The sequence below is a fragment of the Propithecus coquereli genome, unplaced genomic scaffold (genome assembly GCF_000956105.1).
Source record: "Propithecus coquereli isolate 6110/MARCELLA unplaced genomic scaffold, Pcoq_1.0 Scaffold115, whole genome shotgun sequence".
Classification (NCBI taxonomy): domain Eukaryota; kingdom Metazoa; phylum Chordata; class Mammalia; order Primates; family Indriidae; genus Propithecus; species Propithecus coquereli.
In genome coordinates, this window is record NW_012135525.1 from 1,651,273 (window position 1) to 1,665,445 (window position 14,173).

A 14,173-nucleotide genomic window follows, 5' to 3' on the forward strand; every position below is an offset into this window, starting at 1 on the left:
ATAATATGGATTGAGGTTCAGTTTTTTGCTATGGACATTTGGTTGTTTTAATACTACTTGTTGAAAAGACTGTGTTTAAATATTTTTTCTTTTGAAAATGTAATACATTCATATGATGAAACAAAAAAGTCAAAACGTTATGAAAGGTTTCACAGTGAACATTCAGTCTCTCACCTTTGCCCCTCAGTTCCTTTTCTCCAGAGGCAATCATTGTTAACCACAAAGAGATTCCGTGGGTATACTTGTCTCCCTGCTGATTTTACTTTTTGGGGGAGAAGTGAGGGAAGAGAAGAGCTGACTTTTTCCAAATAGTAGGTACAAAATGATCCTGTTAAAAAGTTAAGTTAGTTTACATACCACTTTGCTAAAAGTCTCACAGGGCTCTAAACAATCTGTACCTGTATACCCTGCCCATACCTCACAGATATGTATACACACACACCTCACTGCCTTCATCTCCTACTGCTCTCCTCCCAATTTCTTTGTAGCCACTCTGCCCTCTTTGCTGTTCTTACACAAACTGAGCAAGTTCCCTCCCCAGGGCCTTTATACTTGCTAATCTTTCTGTCTGGAATTTTTTCTCTGAGGTATCTGTAAGACTTGCTTTACGTTCTTTAAGGCTTTGCTCAAATTCGCCTTCTCAATGAGGTCTTCCCTAACACTCTAGTTTAAATTACAAATTGTGCCCCTCAAATTTCTGTCACTTTCCCTGCTTTATTTTCTTCCATTGTAATCATCACCTTCTAGCATGCTTTATAATTTACTTGCTTTGTTTATTGTCTCTAAACCCCCACTAGAATGTAGGCTTCATGAAGTTGAGAGATTTGTGGTTTTTATTGCTCCCTCTCCATGCCTAGAATAATGCACTTAAAATAAATATTTGTAATTCTTGTCTTCTGAAGGCCTGATAATATGTCCTCATTAACAACATATTTTTGCACAAGTGTAGATGAAAAAAAAATTATGGCTTTCTGTAATTTATATATACTGTGCTCTTTGTACAAATATGTAAATTTTGACCTCATTCTAGATGTATTTTCTCTGGCTACTTCGGAAAGTTTACTTAGGTTGGAACCCAGCTTCCAATTATGACTGTATACACATACACAGAGACGTATTTATATGATGACATGTTTTCATTTGAGATTTGTAGAAAATTAACATAGATTATAGAAAGCAAATTTCATCTATGATAAAAGATATCGTACCTAAATAGGCAACATGTATGAGTGTATAACCTGGACTGGCAAATGCTCTTCTGGTGTCTGCCACTAAATTGCTGACTGATTCAAAACAAAACCTTAACTTCTCTGCTGCATATTTTGGCACAGAAATTGCCGGCTATAAAAACAGGAATTTCTGCCTTCCCTCCCCTCTGTGGTGTAACAATGACAGCAGTTCTTTTGTACTCTGTTGAGAGGGCATTGTCTGTGACTCACAAGTGCTGGTAATGTGGGTTTGTGAGAGAATTCAAAGGAAGTGATAAATCTGTTCACAGTATTATTAACTTAGATTTGAAATGCATTATTATTTACAGCCTGTTTAGGTCTTAGAGGTTCTGTAAACTGTTCATTGATGGCTTTAGCACTTCAGTAGACTAGAGACGCCCCTCAGAATAATTCCAGATAAGTCACACTTCAGCTTACATTAGAATTTCCCAGAGGGCTGGATAAAACACAGATTACTGTACCCCATCCCCAGAGTTTCTGATTCCATGGATGTGAGGAAGGATTTGAAATCTGACATTTCTAGCAAGTTCCCAGGCTGATTTTACTGTCCAGGGACCACACTTTTAAAACCACTCAAATAGGAAGCCCTTGCAAACCCAAGCCACTTATCAAAAAAACTTTCAACCAAAGGGGCCAGCAAGTGTTAGGGAAGGAACAACATTCTGTCGGCCTGTCACCTGGGAGCACTGCCAGAAGCCAAACTATAAGAGGAGTGGGCTGTCTCTCATGGGAGTTCAGATTCATATCTTGGCAAGCTGAGGGAAAGCATCATAGCTACCCCCTCTTTATATACTAAGAACTACTCTGGAATTGCAGACTTAAAAATCTTCTGTTGGTAGATATGACTCAGTATGTGAAACCTCTGTATATCCTTAGGCACAGCAGTTGGACCCTGGCCTCCAGGATTTAATTCGTCTCAGCTATAGTAGTCTGAGATTTAGAGTAGCATTTATTTATAAATAGCAAAAATTAACACCAAACCTTCAGTGAAATTTGCCCTAAACTGCTTGGCTTAATTGATTTTGTTTGGTCATTCATAGTGAGTTTGTAGTATTTTAGAGTTACAAATTCTCAGCATTTGTATTATCAAAAGGACTTCTAGGCAAAGTCTTTCCACACTAAGTTCTCAAAAATAGCTGAGTAGAGGCCGGGTGCGGTGGCTCACGCCTGTAATCCTAGCACTCTGGGAGGCCGAGGCGGGCGGATCGTTCTGAGCTCAGGAGTTCGAGACCAGCCTGAGCAAGAGCGAGACCCCGTCTCTACCAAAAAATGGAAAGAAATTAATTGGACAGCTAAAAATATATGTAGAAAAAATTAGCCGGGCATGGTGGCTCGTGCCTGTGGTCCCAGCTACTCGGGAGGCTGAGACAGTAGGATTGCTTGAGCCCAGGAGTTTGAGGTTGCTGTGAGCTAGGCTGACGCCATGGCACTCGCCCCAGGCAAGAGGGTGAGACTCTGTCTCAAAAAAAAAAAAAATAGCTGAGTATATAGCAGTCACATTGTCAAGATATTAACCTTCCTACTATGAATAAAAATTATGTTTTCTTAACATTAACTATTTATGATTATAACTGAGTAAGGCAAGTGTGAATAAGACAACATCAAAGAAGTGAAATATAAATGACTCAAACATGGCAAACAAAAGGGATAAGCAGAATGGGAAGTTCAGTTGTGTTCAGCTTTAAAACTGAACCTTGCCTCTTCAAACTAACCCTCAAGACTTTAAACAAAATATATCAGATGGGGGTCATTAGGAAACATAATAGCATCTTATAAGGTCTCACTGTTCTAAAAGTCATTTTAGAACGACCATAATCTGGCAAAGATTGACAGAATGAACTTTTTCAGAGCTCTGGAATCTAATCCCAAACTTAAAACAACCAAAAGATTGCTTAATGAAGAAAAGGGCAGCCAGTTTTTGGCATTTTAAGGAAATCTCTGTTAGGTCACTGGCTGACCACTGAGATAATGGAACAGACTTCAGTGACCACACCCAACAAGGAATAACAGCCTTTGCAAAAAGTTTGGAAAAGTCACTAACCAAAAGGATGGACTGCAGCCCTCAGCAATCAACAACAGCAGACCCTGAGGCAGGGGGAGAATCTGATTACCGGAGTTACTAACACATTGTAATGTTCAGACCCCCGGTTTTCAACAAAAAAAGTACAAGCCATACCCAGAAAGAGGAAAGTATGGCCCATTCAAAGGGAGAAAATAAATTGACAGAAACCTTTCCTGGGAAGCCTAGACATTGGATTTATTAGACAACTTAAATATGCTCAAAGAGCTAATGGAAACCAGGAAAATGATGGATGAACAAAAGGAGAAATCCATAAAGAGAAATTATAAAAAGGAACCAAGTAGAAATTTTGGAGCTCAAGTGATTTTAGGACATGCTAGAGCTAGAGACACCAAAAGGTAAATGCTAAAACTTTGGAAAGACTTACTCTCCCCACGGCATGTTCAGATAAATGAAAGACATAAGGAGAGAGGGCATTTGGAGACCGTGTATGCTAGTATGAGAGGACTTAATGTAGGACTGTAAAGCATCTATTAGACAAGACATCACAGGAGTTGGGCTCCTGTTGACTTGCCATTTATTGGCTGATTTGTCTTGGGACAGGCGCTGAACATCTCATCCATACTTTCCTGCTCTGTGAAATAGAGCATCTGTTCTACAGACACATAATGAAGAGCCAGTGAGACTGTACAGAAATGCTGAAAATGTGAGGCATCCAGTATGCTCATCCACCAGAGGAACCAACAGCCTAATGATTAAAGAAAGAGAATGTTTACTTTACTATGCTACCAAGTTATCAATAGAGGCACAGTGCTTGAGTTAAAGAACTCTGCAGACTTCAGCAGCTGTTCAGGTGGTCATTATGCCCAGAGGAGGAATTCTAACCTCTCTGGAATTCCATCACCCTCTCATCAAGTAGATTTTTTTTTCCCCACAGTCTCCATTTCCCACTTACTATCTCCTTCATCTCACTCCTCCCAGTTAAATTTATTTTGCATACTTTAAAAAATTAGAATAAATTAAAGTGCTTAGTTTTTCAGTTATGTCTCCTTTCCCAGGAATTTTTATGACGTTTTTGATGTCACTAAAAGACAACCTTAGAAACATCGCAAATCTAAGATTGGATCGGCTTGAATCTTCCTCTGTTCTACTTAGCATCAGTAGAAAGTAGTTCTAAGACATAGTAAAGTGCAAAGTCAGTTTGTAAATGATGAACAAAGATAAAGACTTGACTGGCTGGCTTCTTGTGAAAAGCATTTAGGAGAGAGAAAACTGTTGTGCTGGTATCATGGGAGATTGGGGGGGTATCTTTAATTGGCTAATTTGAAGATAGTAACAAAAGAAAGGCACAAATAACCAAAATCCTAGGATAATTCTGAAACTTAGTTGTGATCAGTAGATCTGTCTGGAACTATATTGTTTATCCCAGTTCCTAAAAAACTTAAGTTTTATTTCCTTTTCTTTAATCTGTTCTCTAGTATACAAGTTAACAGTGAAATGACCAAAATGCTGAAAGCCAAAGGAGCAACAGGGAACATACTCAGATTGATCGCCTGGTAGATTCTTTCCAGTTAGTGGGTACTTAATGTAACACATTAAATAAAAAAGGTCCACTTTGACAAAATTGACAGTTTAGGATCTGATTATCAGCCTCTCCAAAGGATTCCTGGAAAAGTTATTTTCTTTTTATCATTGAAAAATATTTCATTTACAAAGTCACTTTACATGAAGCTTTTCAGTGACATGACTTTCTCATAAAGTGGTCTTCTGCTTTGAAGTCCATTTGATGTGTTATAGAAAATAAATTATCTAGCAGAATTGTTCCTGTGTTTGTAGGTTTTTGACAACTTGGCTTTTCTTTGCTCCCTCCTCCTAAAATTTATATTTCACTGTTTTTCTTTTGGGGATAGGTACAGAATTTTCACAGCTGTATTCAGGTAACTGAAGACTTTGTGTCTCCAGAACATCTTGTAGAGTCATTTCATTTAACACAAGAACTGAGACTTTTGAAGGAAGAAATCAATTATGATGATAAACTACAGGTAAGAGATGATGAGTATTCTAACTAGGTGCTGTTGTGCAGACTTTCTGTATTCAGAAATATGGTAGGTGTGTAACAACTTGGATAGCCATTGCCTAGTTGGTCACACCAGGGTAACAACCAAAGATGTATTTAATTACATGAGTTTTAGTGGCCCTTATTCAAACTATTGGTTTAATAATAAACTTTGACATTTTTCTTAAATTTGGCTTTCCTTGGTGCCCATTAAAATTGTTATTATTTTTTTTAATCTGGCAGTTGTCATTTGTTAATTTCTGTTTAGCTGATGTGATTAGAAATATGAACATCTCTTTCAGGTTAAAAATATCTTGTATCATGCAGTCAAAGAAATGGTGAGAGCTTTGAAGATACATGAAGATGAAGTAGAGGATATGGAAGAAAATTAAATGTAGTTCATTTTTATGTTTTTAGGCAGTTGAACTGGGCTTACTTACCCTTGAATGATGATATGTATGCACACTGACTTAAGCTTCATAAAACCATCAGTGCCAAGAAATTCTCTTTGTAGTAATTACTTGTTACTGACACCGCAGCAGTATAGCATATGTCACAGCTCCTGTGAGTCAATGTTAGTTATAAAACAAGCTAAATTTAAAAAGCAGCACTATATAGCTGTTATTGTATTATAGTGTATATGATATTTGTGAAAATGCCAGATTTAAAATGATGTATTTATTTTTGGTAAAAAATACAAAATTCTATGCTATATTGTTGATCAAGTGTAAATGTGACCTTGTACAGTTTACTAAAATAACTGATATTTTTCACTACATTGAGACGGTTACTGTGAGAATAGGACACAAACACCAGCTATTGCCTGCGTTTGGGAAATTGCTGAATCGCACAGCAGTCATGTCATAATCAGAAAATTACTGCCAAATAATTGTAAAATCTGTAAAATATAAAGTATATAAAGTAGATACTAAATACAGACACTTCAATATTTTGTTGAAGCTATTGACTGTACAATTAAACATTTTCAAAAGGTGTAATTTATTTAAAATTGTCTCATTTTGGTAAAATTTATGTGAACTTTTAAAGCTAAATATTAAACTTAATATGCTATGTAAATATATACATATATACATTTAATGATGTATTTTTTTAAAACATTGGCTTGCTTTTGTTAAAGTGCAAGTGTTACATATGGCTTTGTACATTAAAGTTAAAAGGGGTTTTACATTTTCCATTAAAAGGACTTTATCAAAAATTGGCTTGTTCCAGAGTTCTCCCTTTTTTGACATGCATACTACTGGGGACAGAGAATATCCTGAAGTCAGTCAGCCTGGGTTTGAATATGAGTTCTGCTACTGACTGTATGACCTTGGCAGGTTGTTTCATTTGGAGTCTCGGTTTTAATAGTTAGCTACTATTAATAATCACTTGGTTGCTTGAGGCTCACACATTCCTAACCCTTTGAGTTACTGGAAAAATATAGGCATCCACCAACACCTAAAGGATATTAAGAGGACAGCCTTTCCTTCTTATCTGAAAGCATACAGCTTAAGAGAAAAAAGTAGTAGCCCAAGTTGTGACACCTTGCAAATTGCTTAGTTTATCCTGGTTTTGCTCGTGTCCATGGTCATTTAGCTCCATGTAGTCTGTTATGCCATCTCCCACTTCAAGTAAGATTCAGCCAGGAATGTGAGCAGTTACATTCACATTAATACCTTACACCTGGCACAAGGGTTAATGAGATAGATGATGACTACTTGGCTAGGAAAAAATTGGGGCTGAGGGATATTTAAATGATTTTTGTGAGCCGCTTTTTGTGTGCTTTTGACTTTTTAATAACTACCCGATGTGCCTCAACTGATTAAATGGTTTCTTTCACCTACTGCTTTCATATGATCCATCTGATTTAATTTTGATGTGAGATTAGTTTAAAGCCAAGGCATTAATTCTGGAGTAGACCACTGGTCCTCCAAAGTATGCCGGAAGCTCAAAGTCTGTGGTGATTTTCTCCCAAAATGCTTTTGCTTCTCTTGCTCTTGCTCGAGCCACCTCTTAACCATGCTACAACCCTTTCAGAATAGCTGGAGCTAAGGAAGGAAGTTCTACTCAGGCAATGTGTCTTCTTTCAGAGCAAATTTACCTGATAGTATTCTATCCATAGTCTGAAGAATATTCTATTCTTGGTCTGAAATTCCATGCTAATAACCTAATTCTTGGTAAGCCTGGGTTGAAGAGAGAGAACTGTAATTTTTACAGCATAAAAGACATTTGTAGGCTTTTTGGAAAGCTCGGGAGTTGTATTGCTGATTGCTCTCTAATTACTGGAGCCCTCTGACCATTTACCTTGTTCCCTCATTCTTTTGATCGCTTGGATGCTCCTTACTTATAAGAATGTCTGAATATGTAAGCTGCCTCCAGACAGTGGTATGGTAAGTATTAATATAAATGGATACAATAATTTGAGAAATGTCAGGGAGCCTTTATAAAGAGAAACTTGTGAATATTTAGGTCTTTCCCGTTCTAGTCTATAATGTCGTTTATACTTGAACATGGATTCCTTTTCCTGAATAAAATTACATGTGTTCAAATCCATTTCTCTTCTGCCATGCATTTTGAGATTATAGCACCCATACAAATCAGTGTCTGCTTTCCTATTACTTCCCTTTTTGGTAGATAGGGTATTGGTTTAATTACATCTAGGTAAGATTAGTAAGCTTCAGAAGAAAGGTGCTGCCATACCTTTGCTTTATGTGTAAATATGATCAATTAGTTGATCGATAGATACCTCGTATTTTATTTCTAGATGCCAGCCTATCAAAGATGCTGTCCCAGACAAGATCAGTAATTATGGGAGAGGAAAAAGAGAATATGATTAGTTACTATTCAATACAGTATTCATTATGAATTGGGGTATAGCAAGTTGGCCAAGATACAAAGCTCTGTACGCCAACAGATCTGTCACCAAGATTGAGACTTAGACATTTCCTACTACAAAAATTATGACATCCCAGGTTTGCAATAATTGCATTAACCTAGATATTTATGCCCTGAAACCATATAAAAAAATGTAGTAGCTGAGTAGTATGCAAAGTACTTTGGCTCCCACAGTAGGTTCTTTTAATGAGAGTTAAGTGACTTTTAAACAAAAATGAAATGTTGGCAGTTTCACATCACTGGCTGCAAACAAACTTTGAGTTCCGTTTCTTGGCTGGAGAGGTTTTTCACAGCTGACTTCAGCTTCTCAGTCGGCTCTTGGTAAATGAACCATCCAGCTGCAGCTAAGACTAGAGGGTTGCTCTTTCCTGTGTCTTACCTGTGGAAAAGACCTCAGCCCTGGTGCCAGTGGAGGATATACCAAGCACATGTGTGCAGGGATCAGCTGGATTCCACTTTGACATTATGAGGACAAGTGAGGAGTCCCACACTACCTCCCGCTCACTAGTCTTTTTTTTTTTTTTGAGACAGAGTCTCACTCTCTTGCCTGGGCTAGAGTGCCGTAGCATCAGCCTAGCTCACAGCAACCTCAAACTCCCGGGCTCAAGCAATCCTCCTGCCTCAGCCTCCCCAGTAGCTGGGACTACAGGCATGCGCCACCATGCCTGGCTAATTTTTTCTATATATTTTTAGTTGTCCAGCCAATTTCTTTCTATTTTTAGTAGAGACGGGGTCTCGCTCTTGCTCAGGCTGGTCTCGAACTCCTGAGTTCAAACAATCCGCCTGCCTCGGACTCCCAGAGTGCTAGGATTACAGGCGTGAGCCACCGCGCCCAGCCCCGCTCACTAGTCTTTAACCCTAAATTTGACAGATGATGAAAGATGTGGAGAGCTGGATGAGTGAACAAATACAAATGAGGAAGCACCACTCTGCCAGCAAAGTGGAGCTATTGCAGAATATGGAAACAAACACTGGATCAAGGTATATTGTACAGGTTTGGTTTTAATAAGTGTAAGGAGTTAATGGTAAAGAGGATGCAGGTATCGCTGCTTCCAGCCACACATGCCTTGCAAAGGCATCAGAGTTACAATATGGTGATATCAATACAGGATAGAACTATCTTTTACAATTTATTCAGAAACATTTATTGAACACCTGTTAAGTGTTTGGCACTGGTGATAAGATGGTCAAAAAGACACTCAGTATTGTGCCATATATGCTAAATATACTATGATACAGGTATATGCAAGTATTTGGAAAAGGTGTAATTTTGCCTGGGGTTAGGGAAGGCTTCAAGAGAGGAGGCAGTATTTGCACAACTCTTCAAGTAAGAAAAAAACAGGACAGAGCATATGTTGTGGACATATTATTTAGATTGCCTTTTAGCCCTTTTCCATAAACACAATCAGTAAACTGAATTTATAGCCAACCTAATATTATGTTTATTTTGTCCCCTAATTCTTCGGAAATGGGTAATCCATGTGTGTCATGATGATGCATGGGAACTTTCCACCAAAAATTTTTCAATAACTATAATTTACTATTTTGCCAGAAACAAATTATGTTGAACAAGAAATAATATTTTATTAAGCAAACATTCCAGATAGAAAAGGAAAAGGCCAGTCTATACAACCTTTAACAAAAGGAGAGTTGTGTGCATTTATAGAACCTAAAAATCACTGCACTATGCGGAGTCCCACAATAAAAACCACACAGCTTATAGGGAAAATGGTATTAGGGCCTAACACTCTAAAAATTCAGCAGGGACACGTTAAAAAAGAAGAGAAACTAGTTTACACATGTTAAATGTTAAATGTTTAAGAAATATATAAACACTATCAATCTGCCACTTTACCTTGAAGAAGTCCCAAAGTGTGCTTGTGGAACTGAGTATCAGAAGGGTTGACATATCTATTGAATTGGTTATCATGTGACTTGATCCATCGTTTTTCACATTTCCTCCCACAAGAGAAATATAAGTAGCAATTCAGCCCATTTAGATTGAGTCCAGTGACAAATTACTGTAAATGTGTTCTAAATGTTGTACAAGCTCCAGAAATTATATAATCATGGAAAATTGCTATTCATCCCTTTATCAGTGGAAGTTTTGAGGAACAACATAGGGATATTGGTCTACCATAGTCTGCTTTCATGTATGCTACCTGAGTTAGGAGTCTACCAAAGTATTCCATTCACGTCTTTCTAATCAGTAGCAGTTTGTTGAACTTTTCAAGTGAGTTGAAAAAATTTTCAAATTAATTGAAAATTCCCATACAGTCACCTAGTGTTGTGTTCCTAGTGTTCAACACATTTTTTTTGTTGCGCTCAGTGAACCAGAAGACACTACTGTCAACTGGAGTAAACTTTGGGAGAGGAGTTTTTTAAACTGTAGACCACTAATTGATTCAGGCTCAAATTGTTTCTGATTCTTAACCCTCAAGGGTTTTAAAAATTGTTTTATTCAAAGCTTCTGCACAGCAAAAGAAACTATCACAAGAGCAAACAGACAACCTACAGAATGGGAGAAAATTTTTACATGCTACAAATCCGATAAAGGGCTGATAACCAGAATCTACTTAGAACTCGGGAAAATCAAGAAGAAAAAATCAAACGACCCTATCAAAAAGTGGGCAAAGGACATGAACAGAAACTTTTCAAAAGAAGACAGAATAATGGTCAAAAAACATGAAAAAATGCTCAACATCTCTAATCATCAGGGAAATGCAAATTAAAACCACAATGAGATATCACTTATCTCCAGTGAGACTGGCCTTTATCAAAAAGTCCCCAAACAATAAATGTTGGCATGGATGCGGAGAGATAGGAACACTCATACACTGCTGGTGGGACTGCAAACTAGTGCAACCTCTGTGGAAAGCAATATGGAGATACCTTAAAGAGATACAAGTAGAAGTACCATTCCATCCAGCAATCCCATTACTGGGCATCTACTCAAAAGACCAAATAATACTGTATGAGAAAGACACCTGCACCCGAATGTTTATAGCAGCACAATTCACAATTGCAAAGATGTGGAAACAACCCAAGTGTCCATCAATAATACATGAGTGGATTAATAAAATGTGGTGTATGTATACCATGGAGTACTATTCAGCTTTAAGAAACAATGGTGATATAGCACCTCTTGTATACTCCTGGATAGAGCTGGAACGCATTCTACTAAGTGAAGTATCCCAAGAATGGAAAGACAAGCACCACATGTACTCACCATCAAATTGGTATTAACTGATCAACACATAAGTGCACATATAAGAATAACATCTATCGGATGTTGGGCAGGGGGGAGAGGGGAGGAGGGAGAAGGGGACAGGTATTTGCATACACAAAGAGTGCAATGCGCACCACCCGAAGGATGGACATATTTGAAACTCGGACTTAGAGGGGGAGGTGGGGGCAAGGGCAACATACGTAACCTAAACACCTGTACCCCCATAATATGCTGAAATAAAAAAAAATTGTTTTATTCATTTTCCCCAGATTAATGACAATATGTGAGTACCAGCAAGTGTAAAGAATAGTGAGGAAGGAGGGGTACCTGTAATTTCCCCACCCAAAGGTGATCATGGTTATTGCTTTACTTCCCACAAATCTTTTCTGGTTTTATTTTTTTTTCACTTTACAAAGCAGAGATCATGTATTACATAAAAATTGGTATACCTTTTTCCTATTAACATATGTCATAAACATTTAAACTGAACATTTCTAATAGCTTTTATAATCCCACATACAGATTTGCCATCACATAATATTGGACAAGCAGTGCTGTTTTTCAACTAGCAGAGTAACTGAGCCAAAGAAGTCTATATCCCTCCATTTTGAATTGTGAGTCTTTTTGTTCTGTTTCCAGTCTTCCAATAAATGAGCCTACATTTCAAAAATTCAACCTGTACCTCAAGCCCAATATTCTGCCAACTTTACCAAAACAAGGGCCCCTCTAGAATTTACCACAATGCCCAAAGTGTGTATGATAAACTACCTAAGGATGAAAACTGGTTTATGACCTTATTGCCCCACCTAACATCTTGCTGCCTGCATAGAGCTTTATTTATTGGTAACACTGAAACTAAAGGATTCCATGGCTATGTTTAACATCCTTCTGTTTCGAATAGCCTGGGCCCTCCCTGAATAGCCATTTCCTCCTAAGAATAGAGAAATAATATGACCTAAAGCCCCCACAAAGATCTATTGGTGGCAACAGAGGCCCTAGGACTTCATAACTAACTCTCCATAGCAAGACTTTCTTTTGGGGGACTGACTTTGAGGAAACATAGGGCTTAGAGTTGTTAGGTTCACACCAAATCAAGAATCCTTTTCTTAGATCACAAATTCCCTTTCCTACCTCTTTCTAGAAACTATTCTTTACCTTTGGGCATCCCTATGAGGCTTTAGTCTCTCAACCCTACCCTGCTCCCTAATTAACCTGTCTTATAATCTCCTTCATCTTCCTGTACATCCTGGTGTCTATGTCAGTTTTAAAGGTATTTGTCATACCGAGATTACCGCACTCTCTTTTTCTCTTAGTGCCAACAATAGGAAAGCAGGCCAACAACCACAAAAACTGACCCCACATTCACCTGCATTCTTTAGACTATTGAACAATCCTAACTTTGAAGGCCTATTCCAAATATTTTCCATTCCTCAAGTCCAGGACCTGACCCTAGCCCCCTCACTTTTAGAAAACGGAAGGATACTTGAGCTTCCCTCAAATTTCCTCTTGTAAGGTGTCCTACCATGATCTGATTCTGACCAAGCTTACGCAGTTCCTCCTCATTTCTAGTTACATGCCTTTGTCTGTGCTGTTCTCTGCTTAGCCATTTCCCTATCCTCTGATTCCTGCAATTTCCATGAAGGCTAGAAGTACACCAGCTATTTATTTTTAGTGGCAGAAGGCAAGACGGTGTTCATTCAGTAGGTGTTCCTTAAATATTTGGTGCCTGTATTTGGATTACACGTATTTAAATTGAGGCATTTCTTTGCCTATACACGTCTATAAACCACTCCTATTATGAGTTATTTACTAGTAACCAAGGGGGTTTTTTGTTAACTCTTTGAGACACATTCTACCCACCCTTCTCAGATCCTAAGGAAACATCAAATTGATTCTTTTCCAAAGAAATTGGGACATTTTTTCAGGCGTGCTTGACTGCCAAATTCTCCAAAAGATTAGTAAATCCCTCTCCCCAGTTAGATTAATTCTTGCTAATGATAACTTTCAACCTAACCTCCAGGGAAGTGGAAGGTTGGTGGCCTACTGAGGGTCAACTTTCTTGAGATTAAACCCAGGCAGCAAGACCTGAAAGGCCATGTCAGACTGCAAGCAAGTGTGCAAAGCTACCAGCCTGCACTAACCTGGCCAAGGTTGTCTTAAGGACACTTTCTTTTTAAACTGGGTTTCCATGACTATTCTAGAGAAGTTAATTAAGACCTCAGTCAGACCCATTCTCCCATGTCAGTCGTTAGCGCAGCCTAGCCATTAGTCTGGAGACCAAATCCCCTCCTGGCTAATGACCCAACAAGAACCAAAAGTTTCTCAGTGTCCACTAGATGGCACTGTTGGTCAGCAGTAGCTCTTAAAAAAGGACAGGATTGCAACTGGGACACAAATAATCTGAGGACAAACAGCTATGCCCTCCACTCCCTCACAGATCTCTGATTAGGCTACACTGGGATTATGACAAAGATAAAGTGATAAAGATCACTTTCAATGTTTACATAGATAACATACTGATCTAGAATGATTCAGTAACTAACAGCTATTATTACACTTCACATCTTTACTCTTCAAATAGGTTATAGACACGGCAGACTGGCAGACTGTTCCTTCCATACAGTAGTATTTACCTTGTTTAAAAACAAAATTTTACTCGTCTGATCTCAGAAGCTAAGCAGAGTCAGCCCTGAGTACTTGGATGGGAGACTGCCTGCAGGTGCTGGAGGCTTAAAAAAATTTTT

At 38.2% G+C, this 14,173-nt stretch overlaps 1 protein-coding gene across 3 annotated transcripts in view; it reads left to right on the forward strand.

Moving 5' to 3' along the window:
* The window catches only part of JMJD1C (jumonji domain containing 1C), a 342,815-nt gene extending 336,294 nt beyond the window's left edge, over positions 1 to 6,521 (forward strand). For all 3 annotated transcript variants that reach the window (XM_012657501.1, XM_012657520.1, XM_012657511.1), the window contains 2 exons: positions 5,160 to 5,291; positions 5,608 to 6,521. In XM_012657501.1, coding sequence (XP_012512955.1) covers positions 5,160 to 5,291; positions 5,608 to 5,697 — 222 coding nt within the window. In that variant the 3' untranslated portion in view covers positions 5,698 to 6,521. The remainder of the gene's footprint in view (positions 1 to 5,159; positions 5,292 to 5,607) is intronic.
* The last annotated feature ends 7,652 nt before the right edge of the window (positions 6,522 to 14,173 follow it).